At 40.9% G+C, this 25,253-nt stretch overlaps 1 protein-coding gene across 1 annotated transcript in view; it reads right to left on the reverse strand.

Moving 5' to 3' along the window:
• Positions 1–25,253, reverse strand: part of gpc5c (glypican 5c) — a 102,076-nt gene that overhangs the window by 20,396 nt on the left and 56,427 nt on the right. The window contains exons 7-8 of the mRNA XM_030073559.1: positions 16,640–16,760; positions 2,065–2,206 (exon numbers count right to left, since the gene is read on the reverse strand). Of these exons, the coding sequence (XP_029929419.1) occupies positions 2,065–2,206; positions 16,640–16,760 (263 nt within the window). The remainder of the gene's footprint in view (positions 1–2,064; positions 2,207–16,639; positions 16,761–25,253) is intronic.

The raw sequence follows: 25,253 nt of genomic DNA on the forward strand, positions 1-25,253 counted from the left end.
AAAAGGAAAGGAAGAAAAATGAAACAGTCTGATCATCTACTTAACTAAACCAGTAGAAAAGATAGAGGTCTTGAAATGAAATGAAAACACACAAAGGCAATGAATCAGAACAAGGCAGGAGAAGCTTTTCTGCAAGGCAACACAAATAAATGTGACATTTTACACCAAGTGCAGAAATCCATGCAGTGGGGGCTGGCATGTGAAAATCTGACAACTATGGGCATCCAACTTGTGTGTGATTGTGTACTTTTGATGAAGGACAAGAAATGTATGCAGCCTGCACCTTTTTCCATATGTGCTTGTGTGCACTTGTTTCAGACTGAGTAAACATGGTGTATGTTACTTTATGTGCGCTGATGCGTTTTGCTCGAGACAAGTCAGCATCTAGTGTTTCAGCAGCCACGCAGCACGGGAAGCCATGGGGCTGAGCTTTCCCCCGAGAGGCTCTTATCATTGGGGTCGTGTCCCTTGTGTTTGCCTGTCTGCCTGTATGGATGTCTCAGCGTATTTCATTATGACCTGTTTACCACTACCCTGCTATGTAATAAAAGATAGTCTCACTGCCTAACCTGGAACCTGCAACTATGTGAAAGTTAGTGCATCTGCAGCCAATTTTTACCTTGCATGTGCTTGTGTGGACAGTGTTGGGAAGTAACTAGTTACCCATAATTAAATTACAAAATAAATGTATTTGTAATTTGTTACAGTCACTGAGAAAAAACAAATGAAATTACAGTTAATTGCTAATTACATCTGAATATAATCTTTTTTGTAAAAAGCGTATATGTAGGAAATAAAAATAAATAAATAAATAATTAAAAAAAAGACATTCATTTTGTTGCTTGGCATCTTTTTGCCACACAGGAATGCCTTCTGTTGGCAGATTTCCAGACAACGCAGGTCAGCAAAATCGCTGAGACAAATTTGAGTGCAACACCGTCAAGGGAACAATGTGTTACAAGGAACTGTCTCTAAGTCTAGACAGGCTCCATTCATTAGGCAGTATGTGCTCAAATTTTGAGCGTTGTTTTTGATTGGTTATCTTGTGTGAATTTGCAGTTCCTCTTATCTGCCAATCAAATCAGTAACATTGCCCTAAGCAACCAGTCGGGCATGCCTGCGACCAGCCGGCCATGTCAAGGTGGGTGGCTGTATCATCAGACAAGAACACCTTTTCAGTGCTAGAAATAACTTTATTGTTTAATAGCTTGTTTACTAACAAAACATTTTAGTGAAGTAATCAAATGTAATAACTTATATTACTTTGATGGAGTAACTAAATATTTTCTTTACTAATTATATTTTTTAATAGTTTAACTAGTAATCTGTAGCCTATTATATTTAAAAGAAACACTGTGTGTGGATGTGTGCAAGTGTGTCTCGGTGTGATTCTCTGACTCCTCACTGGAGAGTGGATGTTTCATGTGAAGTGCTTGTCTTTTGTCTCAGGTTCAGACCTATGCTCTTCCCCTTGTTTTAGCCCAGCTGATGCTGCTGCTGGAGAGACAGTGGGGGAGAACTGCTGAGTGTCAAAAGGGTTTTGAAGTGAATTCCACCTGGAGTGGATATGAATGGAACAGTCACCTTGTGATGTTCTTCACACACTGACTCCGGTGGAGGTAGGCAGACTCGTCCTTGGTTCATATATTAAAGCCCCTCGACCACCCACACACACACACACACAAACAACAACATGAAATTAGCCCATTAACTGAAGCACGAATGGAAAAAAGAATGTATGAGTTGAAGGGTTGAAAAGAAATATTCTCACTCATTGCAAGGATTCGAGTATCACAATGAAGTGCTGAAAAGAGTGCGACTGGGAACAATTTAATTACAAGAGGATGAGTGGAGGATGCCAGCTGCAGATTAGAGTTTACTATTAACACAAACAACAATGCTCAAAGCATCACCAGACAAGGTCAAGTACTGAATTAGCAATGGGAGAAGAAATACAGCAGCGGAAATAGGGCAGAAGAGATTTTGTGTGCGCGTGTGTGTGTGTGTGTGTTTGCGTGTTTGTTTGTGTGTGTGCCCATGCATATGTGTTCATGTTTTACTTACGGATCTTGTCTTTGCCGTCCCCAGAGGCCTGACATCCATCTTCATCATCACATTCTGTGGTGCTCCCCTCTTCTGTTTCACCACTGCCCAGCTCCTCCCAGGCCTCCCTCTGTCCCAGCCCTGGAAACCTGTCCTGGGTCTCCTGAATCACAAAGACAATAAGGCAAGGTTTATTGCATATATTTAAATATTTAATATTACTTACTTACTGTCATAACCACAATTAGCAGCATATTGCAGGCTGGCACCAAAAATGAAAATGAGGGAAAATCCATCTCTTTTCAAGGATTTGGAACCAGAAATTACTCTTCTTAAATGGACAAAAATAAAAATCACAGCCATTTCCGTTATCATTCAATATAAGGCAAGATATTCCACTAGTTTCTCTTAACACAATGGGATTAAGTTCAGATGAAATCCTTTTGTGAAAGTCTTTAGCATAAGCTCACTAACAAAGCAAGTCATAGTTTTTGTACCACCGTGTGACACCAGTAAAGGCAGAGCGGCTCCCAAAGGAAGACAGCGGTTTCTAGTGTCCCTTGTGTTAGTATCATCCTCACAACCAACATCTATTCCCTTACTTTAACATATCAATCTGGGCAAATATCATTTTCACTGAGCTATTGTTGAGGAACAATAGCTCAGTGACTTACTTGAGAGCACATCATTTCTTGCATTAAATTAAGAATTTTGAACGTTTGCAATTATCTATTCAAAGTTTTCCTATTGGGTTCCTCTTAGAGTGCATTAGTTCACTGTTGACAGGTGAAGCAAATTATGAACTGTAAAATAAATATGATGTTACACATCAAAACAAATAATATATGGCTTTCATAAAATGCATCTACCTACACATTTTCTTTTGATCATGAATCTACTGTCACGCTCAATCCTGTCACTGCTGAATCAAGATGACTTAAGTGACAAACAGAATACATCATCTGAGCATTTTCCCTCCACTCTTGCTTGTATTTTTACAATCACTTTGACATTTAGATACCTTTATCATATCATACCATGACTACAGCTCTGCATGAAGAGCTTCTCTGACTCAAATACAAAAAAAAAAAAAAAAAAAAAAAAAAAAAAACTTCTCCTCATGATAGCAATGTATTGCCCATATGATCAAAAGTTTCATTGGTTCCTCCTTGTCAGTATGGGGCCACCTAACTGGACCACCTGCTGGCTGTTCCTGGAAGGGAGTCCTCCATCATCAAGGTGGTTTGTGTTCCATCTCATCATAGGAGGAACTCTCCTGACAGAACAACAAATGATCCTTTGGAGTAGAAAGGTAGGAAGTTGTCTTGAACACTGGAATTATGGATTGTGTGAAAATATACAAACACACGTGCCTCGCTCTTTGTTTAGGTTTTAAGGTATGTGCAAAGCAGATGGTACACAGAATGCTTGTGTGTACACATATGTACACACACACATACACACTTTATACCTCCATCCTAGACTATTACACATTCATGAGAAAGCCAGCAAGATCAATCCTGGTACAAGGGGTGACCTTCAAAAAGGACGGAGCTAAGGGACCACCTAGTGAAAGATCTGTCGAAAGGTGGGTAGAAGAATGGGGGCGGGGATTCATCTTAGGAGATATGACTGCCACTAGTGCAATTGACACTGGACTATGTCTGCAACTCAATGAATTTGACAGGAAAGGTGGCCTTTCACCAATTGCCAGTGTAAGGCTGTCTACTACAAATCACCCGCAAGCAGCATCTCATAGAAATATACGCAGATGTGTTTTTGTTTGATGAATATACTGTAAAACGAAATACAAGGTGCAATTCCAAAAAAAGACAGGGGTAGACAGATGCACAGACAGAGAGTCAAGGTCTTGAGTCCACAAACAATAATGATGACGTTCTGTGAGCCCAGGTAGAAGCTAAGAAACCCACGTAGTACTGGCTGATGCTCATGTAACGCTTCAATTCTGAGCAATAAATGTTTGGTTTTCATTAGTTATTCAACAGCAGCTCACTTGGTGTCAGAATAATCAGAAAAGCAGTTATGCAGGCACTGGTATTCTTTGTTTCTCTTGCCAGGGTAGTGATTACCACTGCCTGTGTAGGAGAGTGGAAAAGAAAACATATCACTCATGCTCACCGCAAAAGTGAAAGCCATTGAGAATAGCTGGATGGCTCAAATTTCACAGGTGCACACTAAGGTCCATGATGGAGAAATGTGAACAATATTAGACACCGGCTGCAACAATGCATCTTTATGGTCATGGAATGGGCTCACATTACAACCTGTTGATCATCCTCTTTGTGTGTCCTGTACTCGGCCCTCCCGTTCTGAGGCTGCAGTGCATGGGGCTTTGACATGCTGTTTTAGAATAGGGTGCACCTGTGGCTAGGGAGCGAACAGACACACACACGCAGACACACTACAATACAACACGCAATATCTTTTTCTGGTCTCAGCAGTGAGAACATCTTATCATAGGATATTGACGTAGCCCACATGTACTTTGATATGCTGGACATTATCTTTGCACTTCCATGAAGCCCTTCTGTCAGGAGTACAGGGGCAAGGGCTGGTTCATTAATAGTGAAGTCACATTTGGGAAGATTGTCGGTGTGATTGTGAGTATTTCAAAATCAAATTCTGACTGTTGTGCAAAAAGTAAGTTAGAATAGAAGTTTGTGTATCTGCTCTCTGCATCAGTGCAGATATTTTAGCAGAAGCCTGTAAGTGAGAGATAAGTAAGACGTTGGCGTGAGGAAAGAGACAGAGTGAGAAATAGGCTCAAGAGAAAAAGAGGGGGGCAATCAAAAAGAAGAAAGAGGAGAGAAATTCTTCCTTGGTTATGGACAACAGCCATGATAAACCTATTAACCTTTAATTATGCAAAGTAACAAAATGAAAAAAAAAAAAAAAAAAAAAAAATTCAATAAACATTTCATGAGTTCATAAGCAAATGCTTGGCTGAATGGCTTAATGTTGTGCGCCAACACCACCCAGATAACAGATTAAGCATTAACGCTAATACCCGTGCCGTTCAGGGGACGTTAAACACAATGCCGCCTGGCCCAGCTGTCTTTAAAGCATGTTAATTAGAGAAGGAATCAATTAAGGCGCTGTCGCTGTGGAAACCAGTCACGCCATAGTAGCATTGTTGGTTGGCTGCTGTCCAAGGCAGTTTGTTGGTTTGTTTAGACTATGTAGGGATTGCAAAGCTGCCAGAGTTTTTTTTTTTTTTTTTTCCCAATTCAAATTTCAGCTCCACAGTGGAGATTTCAAAAGTAACACACAGGGAACTTTATCATGATATTCCAACAACACAGTCGAGAAGCAATATTCTAATTTGGCCTTGAAGCCAGAGGAAGAGAGATATACAATTTCCAATATGATTTCTTAAGGACTTTTAAATGCTAATATGCAGTGGAGGGAGGGCTTCTCTCTCTTTCTCTCTCTCTCTCTCTCCCTATCAGCTCTCTGTAAGAAAAGAAGGATTGTGCTGCTGCACTGAAGACCAGCTCTGGGTTTCAATGAGTCTGTTCAGCAGCTTCTAAAACCTTCACAGATTGTATTTCATTTCTCCATCTCCTTTAGAGTAAAGACAGTCAATACTTTAGAGACAGTCAATGCTTCACACACTCAGTATATTCTAGTATAATTACTCAATTAATCAAGCGATAAACTGTGTAAAAACAACATTTATAAAAGCTCTGAAAATAATATAGCATCAAATGACTCACAACCCACAGAGGTATGGCCACAAAGACAGAGGATGGCAATATTGTGAGTGCGAGGAAAATGGAGGTTTGGCTTGTCTATCCATGTCTTCAAAAACAACAACCTTTAGACAGGCCCATTCTCCTGATCTGTCACAGTGTAAGGTGTACCAAGTGTACGTGAGTGGGCTGCATTCTTAAGTAGCTGCAGCCTGAAAATGTGATGTGCCACAAAGCAGATATCCACTCCGACTTCAGCCTTCAGATGCCCCACAGGGACAGATGTCTTTGTTCCAATATGACTCGGCTTCCTCTTTCTGGCATTTAGACCGATGCAGGCTTTTGGCAGAGCTCTGCTGCTTCACACACAGCACCCTATACCGGGCACGTCATGGTGGTTATGAAATGAAAAGTGCTCAACATGTTGAAGTGAGTGAGCTTTTATCGTTATATAATTATTTCCTCAACTGCTACTCTAAACTTATTTCAGCTGATATGGGTTCAAAGTGAGGAAGGGTGTACTGAGGTTAATTACTGACCTATGTTGTGAAAGGTTATTTGGAAAAGCAAGAACTAGACATTAAAGGAGACTTCACCCCTTGGATAACCCTTACACTGTTTAGTAAAACTGATCTAGAACATTCAGTGCATTCTGGGACTTATTTTGTGAAGTGCTTTATTGACCTTCCCTCAGCTTGTCTTGTCTACTTTTGCATCAGTTAGCAAGTCCCTACATTTCAAGAACTTTTTTTTTTTTTTTTTTTTTTTTTTTATTGCTGAAAGAATAGAGGGGAAAAAAATGGAACATACTGATGAAAATAAGACAAATTCACCAAACAGCAAAATGGACCCAGGAATGCAAGGTATGTCAGGGAGATTTTTTTCTTTATTACATATCAATGCCATTAAAGCTTGAGCGACAGTACTGAGTAAGCTTTAAAATTGCTACCATGGAGATGAATACTTAGATCTTCTAACTGTGCCTAAAGCCTAAAGAAAAAAAAACTGATGCAAATGTTCGTAAAAATAGAAGGTGAGAAAGAAAGAAAGAAAGAAAGAAAAATAAAGAAAGAAAGAAAGAAAGAAAGACAGAAAGAAAGAAAGAAAGAAAGAAAGAAAAGGAAATGTGAAGAGACAGGCAAAAAGAAAGGGAGAGAAAAAAAGAAGAATGACTGTAAAGAGCACCGGCAGGAAGACAGAGGTTGCTGATAAGGTTGTGTAAGCAGGTGAGGGGGCTGAGAGAAGAGGGGTTGAGAAAACAAACGCAAGATGCCAGCCTCTTCTCTTAAGTCCTGCCTTGAAATTATCCTGGCATCCACAGACAAATCAGGTATTCCCATAAGGTTTTGAATGTACTCACAAAATATGCAGTATTCTGTAGCCCTCCTCTCATCCTGCCAGCTCATCCCACTCTCTGTGTTTTCAAAAGCATTCTTCACTCAGAGATGATGGGGCAGGTTTGAGAGCACCGAGACCAAATTCCTGTGTGTATTTGTATGTATCCTATTCACACTAAAATCCGTGGTGCCAAGAGTAACCAATCCCCTTCTGAGGGAGTTTGGAGGGAACACAAGGCTGACAGAGAATGTGCGTACGTGTGTATGTGTATGTGTGTGTGTGTCTGCGTGTGTGTGTGTGACCGTGTTCAACTCAAGGAGACTGCTACAGAGACACATTCCACTCTCCCAGAATAAACAGAAAATGTGATAATATGAAATGCAAAAGTGTGGAATGTGCACGTGTAATCTCTGGGATAACGCAAAGTAGTAGTGAAACAGGTTTTTTGATCATAAGTCATAACATTTGTATGTGTGCATCAGGGTGTGTACCACTGTCCCTCCCTGACAATTTAAAGCGCACAAAATGAAGGGCAGCCATGCAGGGTAGGGCCAGACAGATCTGGCCAGCAAGGAGGAACGGGAGAAAAGAGAGGAAAACCTGGAGGAGAGAGAAGGAAAATGTGACAATGGCACACCAGCAGGACTTCTGCAGAAATCCTCTCGAACTTCTTTTAAACTCAAATTCTCTCCATTCTCTCTAACACACACTAATAAGGGTTTTGTGTCCTGGATACACATCAACGGAGAAACAGACATAGACACAATGGGAAAGACACACACACACACACACACACACACACACACACACACACACACAGTATCCCTGGCTTCAGAAGAAGTGGCCACAGTTCAGCCTTCTTCTCAGATTGCCTGACCAAGAAGAGACAGACCAAAGAAAAAAAAAAACATATTTTCCAAGTGTGTGTGTGTGAGAGAGGGATTGGATAAGAGAGAGAAAGGCAGGAAGGGAGAAAGAAAGACAGAGAGAGAAAGGAAATAGAAAGACAGAGCACGCTAGTAAGAGTGACAGGATGCAAACAACAGCAACTGCAGATAGCTGTGGTGCTCAGCCATCCCTAGCTGCTGATTCTGTAAGCAGCTATAATGCATTGTTGGTGTGGATTAATGGTGTGTAATGCTATCACTGCCACAGGACATGCCCTTGCACACCCAACAGCCCCTGCAAAAATAAAACTAAAAAAAATAAATTGCAACAGGCATGTAGGAGATTGGCTGCACCAGAAAATGCTGCCGGTTATGGCCGACCTAACATTACATCGTCAGACCTCCCTTGAAAACAAAATGGAGGTCTGGAGACGTTCAAGAGCAGCTGGTTAGAATAGGGTGTAGACTTTGTGGGCCGTTGTCATGCCTCGAACCAATAAAGTGCCATGATGGCGGAGCGTGTCACTGATGCTCATCAGTGCACTGTCCTACTTGCTACAACAACTTTGCTCCGTGCTAGTTACATGCCTTGCAAATTATTGAGAAACGATGACAAAAACTCCATCAAAATATTTTATGCCTTTTCTTAATGTGAGAATCTAGCCTTTTGAAAACTATAGATTTGTCTCTACCTTGTTGCATCTCAATCTGTCGGGCCAAGTTTGATGAATAATGCTCTTATTGTTGCCTGAACAGCCATTACATTCCTCGAGCTACGAACTCATAAGGGCTTCATCGACTTGAGAATTTGACATTGAGAATATACTGCTGTCAAAACTGAGACAAAGAGATAAGTTAAAGTTTTCATCCATTTTTTTTGTCATTGGTGTGGCTACACTAATAAGGAGAAGTTGTTTCTGCCCAGACAGAATAACAAACCAGAGGTGCCGTTTCTGGGGCGTGAGTCTTTAAACTCAAAGCCAATTACATGACTGCTGCTGGAACTAGGTCTCGTTATCCAGTGTTTTTTGATGAGAAAAGACCTCCAATGTTTTAACATGGAGGTCTGGCACAACAAGATTATAGCCGGCCAGTCTCTGGACAATTCTTTATTAATGCTGGGCCAGAGAGTTTTAAACCAGCAGATAAAGCAACTGGACAGCATTGGTAGCTCTCACAACACTGCAATTTGGCAAAAGTGTTGCCTTCCAGAATATGGAAAATGTAACTGTTTCACGTGTGAATCTAAAATCAAAAGCACATTAGAACCATGAGCCAAGTACTTTTCTTAAGTTGTCCTTGTCTGTGGTTGAAGTGAAACCCAGTAAAACCCCATGATCCAAAGCTGACACTCTATTCGCCTTGCTGACTTCTTGATGCAAAATCCATATCGTGCTGTAGATGATGAAAAGTTTAATTCTCAACAGATCACTAACCACTTCACTGAAAAACATTTACTGGATGCCGTGTGGACCTTTGTATCTAGACAACATCTCGGCCCAAACAAGAAAATTCGTGTGAACATAGGCGTGGACACACTCACTATAACTGCCAAACAGAGGGACTTTCAAAATTACCAAGAAGTCTCCTGTCATATGATTTGAGTTGAGTCATGTTTTGAACAAGTCTGAACAAGACAAAAGCAGAGCCACACGCCCCTGTGGTGTAAGGTGGTGCAGGTCCGTGAGGTTGATAATGATTAGTGACACTTTATTTATTGGCCATGAGCTCCCATTCAGCCTCATGAGTCAGTCACAGGACACTGAGCAGCATGCTGTAGAGTTAGGAGGTCAGACCCTTCTCCTGTCAGACACAGACTGTGTATGTGCGGCTGTGTGTCCGTATGCATGTGCATATTTTTGGCTTCTTCAGCTTCTTCACCCATTAGCGTCCACCCCACCAGTGAAAGGCCTGCTGTGTGGGAAATGAGGGTCAACAGTAAGTGAGAGGTGCTTCTGTCTTACTGAGAAGCTACAGGCTTTCAAACTTCAAATGGCGCTTCTGAGGGGTAGCTCAGGAGATTCTGAGGGGCCCTCCTGACATGACACATCAACAAGGCGTTTGCTATGAGGGATAACCATCATTACTGTCATCATCTCACCTACAAGCTATATTAGTGTGGGTTTCTCTAGTATATTTAAAGCCACAACATAGTGCACTTGTGAGGCAGAAGAGAGAATGAAATGAAGGGAAGTATCCTATCTATGTTATCTATCTTTTACTGAAACATCTATCATAGATCTTGGAGCAATCCACCCGCCAGGAATAATTCACTTCAGAAAACCAACAGCCTCTCCTTCCTTCACTAACATTTACTAAAGTACTTTTCAAGTCTATGTTAAGCCACTGGAGCCAATAATCCTGGCTGTAGATAACCTCTGGTACGTGATGTTTTGACTCGGTTTAATCAAATGCAAGCTCTCGCAGGTTGAAAAGGGGATTTCACCACACAGCCTGATTTTTAAAAATATCTGCCAAAACCACAAACAGGTCACATTGCCTTCTTTTGGTAGCTCTCCCAAAGCAAGAGCCACAGTCTTCATGAACCTGGATCCCAGAATGAGAGCAAATTTATGACCCAACATGGAAAAACAGGCACATTTCCGATAGTTTTTATTGATCTTTGCACTCAGTGCTTTACAATGATGTAATGATGACCACCTTATAGTGTTCAATAAATCAGATGAATTCAGTCTTACTGAATCGTTTCTGATGTAAAGTCTGTCTACCGTAAATTTAAATGAGCTTGGGATCATGAAGTTTAGTTCCCAGAGACTTGTTGCTGTATCGTTGCCACGGTAGCAGCAAAGAGCAGCAGAGCTCCTGTGAAGGCTAGTTCCATATTCTTCCTCAAGTGGAAAGAATCTGTCCCCTCCCTGCGACTGACTGCCAGCTCAGCCCAAGTACTCTCTTCATCCCTGGCCTACACTAACTCTTTAAAGCTTAAAAGCTTTCCTGACATGGCTACAGGCGTGGTTAAACGTAAATGAGCCATATACCGTGAAGGCCTAATAAAGTCTTCACAGACTATAGCCTACTGTGGATGACTCCCATATATTAAAACAGGAAGGGAACTGTTGACAAATCGGCCAAATATTTTGAGTTGCTCTTCAACAGTGAACCAATCAGTTTTTTTTACAGTCCTCTCCAAGGTGTGCATAAACATATTTATGCAACACAAAAGAGCACTAACAAGAGCAGACAGTGACTCTGAGTACTTGCAGTGTTTACTGACTGATATATGTAGGAATTATTTGGATTCACTAGAGGGTATGTCCTGTGTGTGTGTCCAGTTTGTGAAACACATGTGATCCCTGGGGGATGGACCTGGCTGGGCCAAAGGCCAAACCAGACAGCAAGGCAGTATTCAGTCTCATCAATCACACACAGAGCAGGTCTCCCTGTACCATTTTAACACTGAGCTCCTGAGTCCACCACTTTCCCAAAGCACAGCTTTCACCATCTCAATTAATGCAACTGTGTTAAAGTGTGTGAGAGAGAGGGGATGAGAAAGAAATGAGTGAGAGTGGATGAGTGTATCTGAGTGTTTTTCCCCTGCACTGCATGTTGCTCCTGATGAGACTCATACACCAAATTGCAAATTGACAAGCTGACAAACGATCTGGTCTTAATAGTTCCAAGGAAACAGATAGACCATTGTAAAAGAATCCCCACCCAAAAACAGCTGGGCTGATGGCTGGGAATCAAAAATCCCCTTTGAAACATTTATTGTCCACATTAGCAACATTTACTGGCAGAGTGAGAGGATAGTGGGAGAAAATACACAGAGGAAGACTACAACTTGGCCTATTCATTTAATGGACCATTTTAAAGGAGGTCAAGACAGAAACTGGAGGGCTTGCCTCTTCCGTGTGTGTGTGTGTGTGTGTGTGTGTGTGTGTGTGTGTTAGGGTTGTCAAAAGTATTGATACTTTGATAAATATAGATACTAAACATTTGTTCCAATACTTCTTTCCAACTGTAGTGATACCTATATTATTATTATTATTATTATTAAATAAACACAGACCACACTACTGCACATAGTCCCCCTGTCACTAGCAATCATATCAATACATTAATGACAAAACTTACTACTTTTACTTTCTGGAATATACTCTATCGTAAAAATTCTGTGTTTTGCTAGATCTCTAGCAAAATAAAAAAAAACAAAAAACAAACAAAAAAAAAAAACAGCAGGAGCTTCAGAGCCTCCCAAACCAGAGGATCAACTTTTGAAAAACACTGTTCTGTTCTGTGAGGACAAGTTTGTGCGGGCATTTTGGATGGTTGTCACAAAGGAGAAATGCTAATTGTGGCTTATTGGTTAAAATTAAGGTTAGAATTAGGGCTAGGTTAAGGTAAGGTATTGGGAAATGATACACTCATATGATTAGGGTTAGGCATGTGTTTGTTATGGCAAAGATTTGGGAAAGACGGTAAAGAATGAATCTAAGTCAATACAACGTCCCCACAAAGATAGCAAAACCAACTTATCGGTGTTTGCACATCTGTGTATCCTACAAGCCAACTATGTCTGAAGAATGGAAAGGGATCTAAATGAAGGCTGCTCACCTGCCAAAGTGGCTGGTAGCCTAAATAAATTTAGGAACAAAGCAAAGCTCAGTAGCAACTGGGAAATTCTGTACTTTCTGTGTGTTTTTCTGTGTGTGTGTGTGTGTGTGTGTGTGTGTGTGTGTGTGTGTGTGCGCGCATGTGTGTGCATGTATGTTTGCATGTGTAGGGGGGTCTTATGTGGGTCTGAGTGCTTTAAGAGGAAAATGTCATGGGCACATCAGGGGTCAGAGACAGCGTGATACAACAGCAGCAGTTCTCTATACTCTTAGTGTGACAGTGCTCTGACTAGAGATAAACTCTTTCCTATTTTCTACAAATATACAGTACATGTCTTACTTTGCTAATCTCAGGAATTCAGCTTATACTAGTTAGTGAAGAGTTCAGACTCACTTACTGTCATTGCTCAGCTGAGGGAATTTAAAAATTACCAGTAAGCCTTCTATCATATGATTTGAGTTGAGTCATTCTTTGAACATGTTTTGACAAAAGCAGACCACACATCCCTGTGGGGTAAACTAGTATAGGTCGGTGAATTTCCTAACCATTAGTGACAATTTATTTACTGGCCATGGGCTCCCACTGAGCCTCATGAGTGAATCACAGGACACTGAGCAATGCTGTACAGTTAAGAGTCCTTAGAAGTGTTAAGATTAGAGAGGTTCACTGGAATACCAGAGCAAGGCTTCAAAACAGAAAAAAAAGAGATAAAAAATGTGGAAAATGTAATGTGGAAAAACTTGAAATGAGTAGGTCTAAACCTGGCAATGATAGTTAAGGAAGGAGTTGTGGCACAGTACTGCCAAAAGACCTTGATCAATTCTAATACTGAAATCCAGCTCCTATTTTACTATTGATTTATGCAGATCAGGTTTTAGGCATTGTTCATTTTGGAAAGAAATCTGCATGAGTGTTGAGTATGATGAAGCAGCTCCTCTGGGCTTGGGTAAAATATCAGCTCCCAAGGCATGTCTGAGGTTCTTAATTTTAAATAACAATGTGCTCGATAGGAAAATCATGTTTCTTATTCTGTTGCTTGAATGACATGAAGATGCCATTTTAATACCAAGCTATTGAGATATCCCTTGTTCATACCAAGAATGAAAGACCCCATTGTCTCAGATCATTGGTAGTAATCTATGATGCCACGGAGGTGTTCCAGAGGACAAATCAATCCCAAGCTTGAAACTTTACAGACCTCATGGCAGTATCTGATAAGATGAATAGAAAAGGGCTTTGTCTTACCAGCAATACTTTTAGGATTCCATTTGTAAATGATACCCCTGCTGAGTTGTTCCTGAAGAGCATTAATTTCAAACTGTGTCCAAGAGGGAGTACTATTGCGCTTCATTTTGGCATGTTGAACCTTGAAGTTTTGTGGTTCCAGATTCAAAGGTTTGCTAAGGATCTTAAAACAGTTTTGGGCACTTGAATACATAGTGATTGAAAATGATACATCATTATTGGAAGTACAGTCATTTTGATTAAATAAATTCCACCTATCAGCGAAATTGGTAGATATAATGTCACCCTCTCTGTCTTATCAACACAGTGAAATTGAATTTGAATACATTCTTCATTTTACTATCCACTATTATTCCAAGGTATCGGAGCCCTTGAGGAGACTGTCAAAGTCAGAACCTGTCAATGGCAGTACTTAACACTTATCCTAATTAATTTTATAGTCTGACAGGGCACTGAATCTGCTTAGTGAGGTTTTTAATTTTGGGAAAAAAAAAAAAAAAAAAAGTCCAGATGGGCTTGTCAAAAACAAGGTTATATCATCCGCAAATAAACTTATTTTGTGGCTTGTCTGGCCTGCCTGTAAGATTTGACTCCCTCTGCCAAGGGAAGGGCTTCACTGCAAGGGCAAAAAGGACCAATGATAAAGGACAGCCATGGCTGCTTGATGTGGTGTAACAGCAGATTACATCATTCAGTAAATATTTGACCAAGTCAGCTGCAGTTACAAAAAGTTAAAACTCAAAATGGTCTAAGATTTCAAAATGTTTAAAATGTAAGCATCAGCAAGGGAAATTTTACCAGCTGAAAACTCTTTCTAGAATATTTTTGCATCTCTCTATACAGTTTTCTTTCATTATTCTTTATTTTTCACAAATAAACACTGTGCAATTAGCAGATAATCAGGGCCTGACTTTGGCAGAGTTGCTCTTTCACACATTTAGCGCAAAATAGGATATCGTTAATGTCAGACATGTTCACATCTACAGGAAATACTCTGTATGGTTTAGACAAGAAGTCATGCATGGGATTTTGGGGAAGCTACAGTTTATGAGAATTAAGTTACTGAACACTTTTCTAGTACCTATTTATGTGTTGCACTTTTTAGACCCTGCATAGTCACAGCTGGCTGTATGTGGAGACAGGTGTTAACTGTCTGGCTCATTTTGGTGAAAATTAGGTTGTAACTCATAGTAGCCCATGGCTACCTTACTACTGTGGGAAAGAGGTGTCCTTCATGTTTTAACAAGGTTTTGGTTGAGTTATTGATCATGGGAATATATTTACTGTAACTTTACTGAATTACAACAGGGTAGAATGTGCAGGAGGTAGATCACACAGCCACTCACTCGCTGAACCTGCTCCAGATCTGTGCTGCCCTACTCACGCATGGGCTCAGCTGCACGTATGGCACTCTTAGTACTAGGGAGCTGGGAGGATAAAGTGCGGAAGAACAGATGCAAACATATGTGTTCACACATATAGCACCTCAGGCCTGTGTCAATATAAGCAGACTTTTCAGGATGCCTGAAGGTTAAATCAGTAATGTTTGAATGTAAAAATATTTTAATTTTGTTAAACTGTCTGCATATGTGAGCATATGTGCACAATAACTCAGCTGAGCTCTGCCACAAGGTCTAGAATCAAGGTAGACTTTTCAACTCTGTAAATGTCAACAGGACACTTGCTCAACTCTGCGTAGTTACCATGACAACAGACTGCTCCACAGACAGCGCTGCATGATGGGATGTTGGGATGTGACAGCAATGATCTTGGGCTGTCAATGGCAGACGGATGGACAAGCTGGCCCAGAGACAGATGCAAGATACAAGATATGGGTGAACAGAGACAGCAAAAAATGCTGAGGGAGAGAGTGAAAGAGATAAAAAAAAAAAAAAAGATGAGGAAAATGAAAGTGAAATGATATGTGCAGACAAGGAGATGGAAAGATATTGACAGTAGATACAGTCAGAGCAAAAAAAAAAATAAGTGACAGAATGATAAAAAACAAAGAAACAGAGGACAAAATGAGAAAAGGGCAGACAGCAAGTTTGTTAAGGAGTATGTGAGCGCAGTATCAGCAATCAATAAAGGACTAAAGAGGGAAAAGACAAAAAGGAGGGCTATAGAGATAGAAAGTGAGAGATGACTGGTCTACTATCTGTGGCCATGATTTTCAGGGCAACAAAGGGGCAGGCGGGCAGAGGGGAACCAAATCTGGGTCTGTTTGTCTCCTCAAATGGCCTCCAGGGAGTGTATGAAATGTCCCTTTTCTTCCTAGCCCTTTTCAGCCCAAAACCCATCTACATGACAAACAGTGTCACTTTGAAGCTGCTTGTGTCATCCTGGTCTATCTGTCACTCACTTCTGACCTTTTGCTCCTGCCTCTCATCTTTCTTTTTCCTGCCACAGTCATTTGCTTTTTTATCAGTCTCCCTTTCACCTGCTATCCTTTCAATTAATCTTTGATTTCTAGCTCTCTACTAAAAAACAAGCCTCTTGATCTAAGAAAACTGACAATAGTTCAACAATTCCTCTGACTCTGTGTTATGTTGTTTAAGGAATACAACCACACTGTAAACCAAGACTTAAATGTTAATAGTGAATATATTCATGCTGACTAATAACACAGCAAACCCCTTTTTTAATGCATATATAACAATATGTGTTGCTTTGCTTCAGTTTATAATATTGTTATTAGGAAATCTGATACGATATAGCTTACAGCCTATTGATTAGAAGACAGACTTCATCACAGATGTGCTTGGCATCTATGCTACACAGAGAGATCACTGTATTAGTGATGAGAGTGGTCTGAATGCAGTGCAGTGGTAATCCTACCTGGTTGAAGTGCTCCAACCGGTCCTTGACCTCAGCCAGTGTGGGGTTTGGGCTGCGAACTTTGACCTCTGGGTTCTGCCTTTGAGCCTGCAGACCGTTTCCTACCACTCTGCCAGTATAACTGTGGAGAAAATGGGAGATCATAAGATAAATGGAGGTGGGCTATGGTGGGAAAAAGAAAGATATTGACTTGATGAGGCAACAGAAACAGCAAAATCATGTTTATGAACTCTTATACTGATAAATCTGCCTTTTAATGAATACAGGTGCTTATCATCACTGAGGAAGTCCAAGTGTATGTTCTTTCAAAGCCATTGACAGTGGGGACAAAAGATGTTAATGTCAAAACTCGCTCCCTGTCTCCTTCTCTCTTTCTTCACCCCATAGTTTTGCATGTGTATGCACACACACACACACACACACACACACACTGTAAGAGCACTGAAGAGGTGGGACACCAATCCTATATGTGCTGGCATCAACTCAAATGATGCTTTCCTTTTAAGTGTTCCACGGCCAGCACAAGGCTGATGAAGTGATTTCACTTATGGTAATCTCAAGCAGAGCGAATCTATGAGTAGTGCAATATGGATATGTGTGTGTGTGTGTGTGTGTGTGTGTGTGTGTGTGTGCGCATATGTGTGCATGTGCGAGCGTGTTTGTGTACATGCATATTAGTCAGTGTGTGTATTCCTCTGTGTGTGCATGTGTGAGCATGTATTTGTATATTTCCATGCGAATATCAGCGGTAGTGATCATAAAAATGCTGAACTTGAGAATCTCTGGCCTCTGATCTAAGCAGTGTGTTGATAAGGTCTACACTACTTCATCTTGCTGCACTCAGCACTTTGCAGAGGGCCCATAAAAATGCTAAAATTTCTCCTCACTTTACCCTCTGTCTCTCCACATTTCTCTCCATCCCTGTTGATTCTTTATTTCCTCTGCCTCCCTCTAACCCTCTCCTGTCTCCTTCATGTAATTTGTACTGTTAATGCCCTCCCCGCTGTCTGCTTAGACAACAAATGAAGGTCTTAATTGCACCTGCGGCACTGATTCCTGTCTACACAAGAGGGAATCAATCGATAGCTTTTGGACTTTCAACTTCCCCGCTCTGACATAAATGATTAATTGAAAAGTCAAATGGTTCCCAAAGCGTCCGTTGAAAGTCGGGGCCTGTGTGTTATCGAGGGTGTGTGTGTCTGTCTCCAGTCTTGGCTAGAGATGACAGTATTAACATGAAACTGAACTCATCAGATGGGAGGCTAATAAAAGGGAAGTGTCAGGGAGCATTTGGCAGTGTGTTGGACCTGCAGGGTATTTGATATTAGTTGCAGGATGTGACAGCTGACCACAGCAGGACATCCCAGAGCTGATTACCTGATATATACATAATTGTTGCTGCGCTGTAAATTTCTGGACAGATCTGAAGCAGACATCAGATGTTAAGATAAGACGGCTGCCAAAGGCCAGTAATGGTGTGTTTCAACACAGTTTAATCGCCACCGCCATCTCCCTTCTTTTCTAGCCTGTTATTCAAGGCATCATTGAACATCTTGCGCTCCATCTCTCTTTTCCTTTTTCTCTCACCAAATATGACAGTGAACATGCCGCAGCACAGATTGCAAAAGATCAGTAGAAGAAAAGATTGTAGCAACTGAAGAACGCCTCTCTTTGTGTGCGTGGATGTGAAGTAATTAACAGCTGTCGGCAATCAATAGGCCCTGCTCTCCTCTGGTGGTCTCAAAGGCTAAACCTAGCAAACACACAATAATGACTACCTACACATGTGCAATTTCTGAATCACCACCGTCTGACTCCATTCTGTGACTCATTTTAGTGCGCTTACCCCCCCTGAACAGTCTTCCTTTTGCAGCTTTGACTGTTCTCCTCTCCCTCTTTGCCTGGACCAAATGCTTGAACTTTCCTCCCTCTCACTGACCCAAAAATGATCTGACATGAACTATAATGTAGACTATAAAAACAAATAAATAAAATAATCATGATGTGCAGCGAAAACAAAGGTGGTGCATTTGGGAGTGTGGTTCTCTGTGTGGGTGTGTGTGTGTGTGTATTATGTATTCTGCAGTCATTCCCTGGTATAATTATATACAGTAAGGATGTGTAAACATATGATCAGAGGTATGGAGTGAGGCAGCAAGGGGGCATTGCAAATTATTCACATATCAGGCCCTGGAAAGGAGAGGCTGGCTTTCTTTTATCTGTGCTCAACTCTGAACTGACCCTGGAGCTCTAGTTGGTGGGGTAACAAGACCACCACACTCACCAGGGACTCAATTACCTTGTGTGTGGGTGTATGTGTATGTGTGTGTGTGTATGCGTGTGGAGGGTCATCTTTGCATTACCCCCTATAGCTTTTTCCTTTCCAATGAAACTCATCAGAGCACACAGCTCTGCTACAGCTGGTCACAGTTCTCTTCCCACCAAACACAGTGCAATAAACAACCATTATTTTTTTTTCTCGCTCTCTTTAACCTTTTTGGCAAAACTGTCAGACCTCTGAGCACAGCTTACCCGCCTCCACACCCCCTACACACAAACAGCCTACCATACAATAACCCGCAATGACTGATAACTCCAAAAATAAGACAAAAAGCCTATGAAATAAACACAAGTACGCTCATTTGATTCTAATTGTTGAATTATAATGCATTTATGTCACTGCAAACTATGCTGAGAGATCTATGTCAGGATCCCGTGAGGTACTCTGAGGTAATGAAAAAAAAAAAAAAAAAAAAAAAAAAAAAACACAGAAAGCTAATAAAAAATGGGGCAAAAGGGGCTTTCATTTTATGCATTAATAGATTAAAAAAGTGTACAATACACCTTCACTGGAGCAGGTTACATCTCTACCACAATGATGCAGCCATTAAAGATTTTCCTGTTTGGAAGAGTTGCACATTAAATATTGAATTCAATCCTGCATGGCCCAAGTTAGATATACAGTATTTCACTTGGAACTGTTTCAACAAGTGTATAGCCAATTCAGATCAGCCTCCTCCTCATATCTCTTTGAAATGCTCTGTCAGTCCTTGCCTCTGCTCTTCAGACAGTTCTCTGTTATGAGTCTAATTTGGCAGTAATTTACTCTGATACAATATAGACTACATGGCTTAGGCTACTAATCAGATGTCAAGTTAAGAGAAATATGAAATAAATTTGCCTTTAACTGCAAGAGTTTAGAATACAGATGCTTTCTTTGCCCACTAGTAGCGGACTGATATTCAGTGAGAATTTTAATTCCCTGGGGCTTCAGTGATTTAACATTTCACGATTTAATCAAGCTGTCCACTCTTTTCCCTAACTTAACTTCACAAATGTTACAAACTTCTGAGGCAAAAGCAATTTTTTTTTTTCCTTTTTAAGGTGAGGAAACATTGGAAGCAATTTTCTATCAGCTTCCGTCAATTTTCAGACAATTGCCTTTTCGTAAAAGAATGATTTTCTAAAATTTCTAAGCAGTGAACACAACTCATATTGCAATGTGACGTTTAAAATATTCTGTTATCCCTGTTCTACAGCAAGATATTGAATACCTTTGATAATATGAACTTGAAGAAATGCAGTGGTAGAGACTACAGAGCGAATTCTACAGTCAGTGGTGGGCTGTCCTTCACTGAAGGTCAAGGCACACCTTGCAGCAGTACCTCTGATGATATGTAAAGAAGAGAAATAGAGTACACTGTGTTTGTTTGTGTGTGTGTGTGTGTGTGTGTGTGTGTGTGTGTGCATGTGCGCTTTAAGATGCAGTCCTCAAAAGATATAAGGTGTTACTGACCCATATACTATAACTGGCCAACCATATGAACAAATCAAATGCTTGTTCTCCCAAACAGCTGACTACCCAAATATTTGACACTAAAATCTTTCAGGATCAATCTTTGGCGGGTGCATTTCTGCATGTAAATTGACCTGGATATGTGATTCTTCCAAAACAAATAACAGGCTGCATCAAACAAACTGACAAGAGGGAAAGTGTGAGCAAACAGAGTGTAATGGCTGAAAGGAGATCACGATATGCACCGATAGAAGTGTGTGTGTGTGTGTGTGTGTGTGTGTGTGTGTGTGTGTGTGTGTGTGTGTATGTGTGGTAGTATTTCAGCCGAGGTGGGTAGTGGATAAGAGCTGGTGGCATCATTGTCAAGGTACACAGGAAGTTATTGGTCCGTTTTGATTACTCTACTGTCCGTCCGTCCTTCTCTCCACCCTCCCAGCTGCTGTGGGTGTGTTTGCATGGGCAGTGAATTATTCACAGTTTAGTCCAGTGATAATTAGACATAACGGCCATAGTCTTTAAAATATGTGATCTAACAGCCTTGAATTTTTTGTTGTTTTAGCATGGCTCTTCCAAAACGTCACTTTGCACACAAATCATACACACAAAATGCATGCAATCAAACTGTGTGGACAGTACTGTGATGTCCTCTTTCCTTTGTTTTTCTATTTCGAAAGCTGAATTTGGAGTTCAGTCAGTGTAGGTCTTTGTTTGTTCGGCCAAGATGGCTATCACTGGTCATACTAGCTACCAACTTCTATTTTCTCCAAACAAAGTGAGCTGCTGCAGAAAACACAAAAAGCTCCAGAGCATTCTTGTTGAAAAGACCTATCCAATAGACTGAGAACTTGAAATGACAGTTATGTCAGGTTAATCTCATGTTCGGACAGGGAGCTCCCCTGGTGCCATCTGATTGGTGCCTGACTGGCGCGCTTGTCATAGCTCACCAATCATATCTCACTCCCCAAATTTGAAGCCTTTTAAATGTCACGTCAGCTTATTTTGACAGGTTGCTTGTGTAGCTGCCCTGCCGCTGCTTCTCATGCATTACAGCATCACTTTGACCCACCTCCTGCCCAGCTCCACCTGCTTGGACCTGTTTTTATGTTCTATGGGGTTTTGCATTTATCCCTATGTAATATATGTATGTGTAGCAGCAATTTATGGAACTAATTATATGCAGCAGCTAACATAAAATCAGATCTAGTCTGCCAAAGTCAACCATGTTGTAATGCTTCGCCATTTAATAAATATATTTTATACAGACCTATGTGAGTTGTCCTCACTTAACAAAATATGTGGGTAGATTACTGAAGAAGAGAGTATAGTCATAAGTGAGTATATGTAGTATAAAGTGCCAGAAAAGAAGCAGGTATATTATCAGCTATACTTAGTTAATTGTGAAAATGAATTGTGAAATTTGTCAGAGCTCTGTGTAGGCTGAATCACAATGTTGAAAGACTGAGTGAAGATCTGGAGAGAAATCTTAACCGTGTAACTCTTGTGGTCTTGTGCTGAGGGGTCTGTTTCAAGTCAGCACAGCTAGCTTGAGTCCATTAGATGATGGTCTTTAGTCTTTAGTCTATTGTTGCTGAGACTGTTGGTGGGCTTAGAAATTACTGGGATGAGATATTGTGGGCTAAATATAAACTTAGATGTGGGCTTCTGAATATATTGTGGCTCACCCTAAACAGTGTAAAACAGAGCTCCATCAGATCCTAAATCAAATCTCATCAGGGCAGCTTAAGGGGGACTCACTGTTGCTGCTTTGTGCAGCAACAGCTTGGCTTGGTCCTGGAATACCAGCAACCCTGCCTAAAGGATATTTACACCAGGCACCTCAAGAATAAGGAACCACTAAAGATCCCAACCTCCGGTCTTTTTTCCCTGCTGTGGTTGAGAAGAAGGCACCGGATACACCAGACCAGCAATGAAAGGCTAAGGAGGGATCCTAAATGTGACTGCCCCCCACTCCAGTCCAATCATACACATATATTTCTTTTGCTATTCATATCTTATGTAAACTCTTTAATGCACAAATAGATTGATATTGATTAATATTAATATTTGCTTTTATACAAAGCAGGGAAGGATTAACTCAAGAAGAAAAGTGTATAATAATCTGGGGAGACAGCGGCTGCTATTTCATATACTGGTATGGAGTTTTTTTATGGAGCATGAAATTCTGTTGGCTGGTTCAGAAAAAAGGGGGAAGATGTATGCCCAATATGAAAGTGCATATTTCCCTTCCCTTGCTCTCACAGTCTGTCTTTCTTCCAAAAAACAAACACATGCATGAACGCAGATAAAGAGGTTACACATATTGTGGTACCATAACAAAGTCTTTACAAAGAACATATTCACCCAGACTGACATCATCTATGCATCTCCTCCTTTTCACAATAATACTAAACCCATACTACCATAAAACACAGCGTTTTAACATTCTATTCCTTAACACTGGAACAAGAGGTCTTGAAGTCTCAAGTGAGGCCAGCAGTGAGAGCAGGGGAGGGGTTGAGAGGAGGGATGTAGCCAGCTAGGTTTATGAGTGGGGCTTGGACATGTTGAAATACTCTGAACAGGAGGTTTTGTTCTGAAAGGCCAGGCTGTTCTCACACGCTCTGAGCTTAGAAGCCACTCACTGTACTAACATTCAACATATGAACAGGCAAGCAGTCAAAAGCCACCAAGACAAATATTTAATAAACATATGTGCACATGCTGTCTCTGGGACAGTAAATAGGAGCATGTGCAAACACATACGAATGCTGCCCAAGCCCGAGTGCACAAATACATGCATACAAACACACACACACACACACAAGATATTAACAGACACTAGGCCTGCCACAAATTCTTAAAGCTGTTCCACATTGACACAAAAAACTCTCACTTAATCCCAACTTTAAAAGAAGAACTACCTTGTTTGCATTGGTTTTCATTATGACCTCGACTCACTGATAAATTACGTCCTTATTTATTTATTTCCTAATTGGGTTTAGAGGTTCTCTCTCAGCAGTTTTGGCTAGTACACTGTTTCACGACTCTGATGTCTTGTCCCCTGAATCTATTTATACAATTAATGCTTCTTTTGTTGCTGTCGTTTTTCCAAAACAGCACTGCCATCATTACCTTACAGTCAGCTGTCAGGTTTGGTGAAATTTCTGTGGTCTAGTTATAAATAGTAGGTAACAAAGCAAATCACCAGGCTGACATGTGATCTCATCTGTGCAACTGGTTGGAACTTGTTTGCACCATATTTGTGTAGAGCAGCCAAGTAGAGACCCTAACAAATGCTTATTGAGCATATCCAGTCAGGGGAAAGATTTAAAACCAACACCGACATACGCAATTGAACGGTTCACACCAACATGATGTTTTGGTTTGCTGCCACCGGTTTGTTCAGTCATTGTGCAACAGTGTTAAAGAGACCTAGTTTGAATGGATAAACAAACTGCACATAGACAGGTTAATTAAATTACTAATAATAGTGAGTACAAATTAAAGTACATCTCAGTGAAATCATTTCTGTGGGTGAATGTTTGAAAAGTTGATATTATGTATCACCCTGTTCTTCAAAGACAACATTATTCCAGTGGAAATTCTTAGATCATATAGAGTGCAAGAAGAAAGAGAACAGCAGGCAAATCAAGGGAGGTCATCTGCGGGGCAGGCAAGCTCAAACAGTGTGCTTTTCTTTCTATCCTCCCCTACTCCCTGTCTCATTATTTGAGTTCTTCAGTGATCTCCATCAAAACCCATCAAGAGGTCATGTCTCTAGTTCAAGCCATCTACCCTCTTCGCCTTCATTTCTTCATCTAACAGCTGCAGCTCTGTTTCCCTGCATTCTCTCTCTTCTCCTCACTGTCTTTTGCAACCCAGCTGGTAACCACATGAGCATGCAGAATGCCACCAGTAGCTGCAGTCACTTGCCAGTCTCAGCAGTATCTGGGGCATGCAGTCTTGGCTTGATTTCCTCTTGTTCCATTCCCAACAGTTCTGTCTCTCTCACTCTATCTCCCTGTCTCCTCCTTTCTCAACCTCTCCTCCTCCTTTATCCAACTGGCAGCTTGAGGATTTGGAATTGAAACAGCAGCGCTATGGCCAGTCTCAGCCTAGAGAGACAAGAACCTAATGAATGTTCGGAGACACCATGACAACATGGTTAACGATGCTGACTGTGGGCGAAGCTGTCCCAAGTTCAACTGCCAGAAAACTCAACATAAAATGTCATCGAATTTGCAACTGTTCTGTTTTATCACTAAGTAAAAACAACAAATAAAAAAGTAAAATTAAAAATAAAATAAAACTTGATTTCTGGTTTAAACTGGCTGAAAAGTTTGAATTTTGATTGGATTTTGGTTCAACTGTTCAAGGATAGAAGAAGTTAAAGTGGTTACAGGGAAATCACCACAAAGCAGTTTGACTTTCAAATTATTTGTACTTTTTTGTGTCCCAAGTCCTAAGATAACCGACAACGAGTTGAGTCAAGGGTGCTGTCTGTATTTTGTAGTCCTGGCTGGAAGCCTGGTGGGCCCTCAGTCACGCTTATCCCCTGCCTGGCAAGCTGCTGGATCGGGTGATGAGTCAGAGACACAGACAGAGACAGGCAGGGTCAGAGAGATAAAGAGCAGCACAGCCACAGCAGTCCTGTTGGCACTCCAAACGAGATCAACAACACTGCTCAGAAGACTCGGCTGCTGAACCAAGTAACCCCAAGAAATCACCTCCAGCATTCTCTGACCTCTCGTTTTGAACTTCCTTGGAGCAAGTTTGATAGCTGTTTTGCTGATTTTTCTCCACTATGACTGGCTGCTC

This window comes from Myripristis murdjan, chromosome 17 (genome assembly GCF_902150065.1).
Source record: "Myripristis murdjan chromosome 17, fMyrMur1.1, whole genome shotgun sequence".
NCBI lineage: Eukaryota > Metazoa > Chordata > Actinopteri > Holocentriformes > Holocentridae > Myripristis > Myripristis murdjan.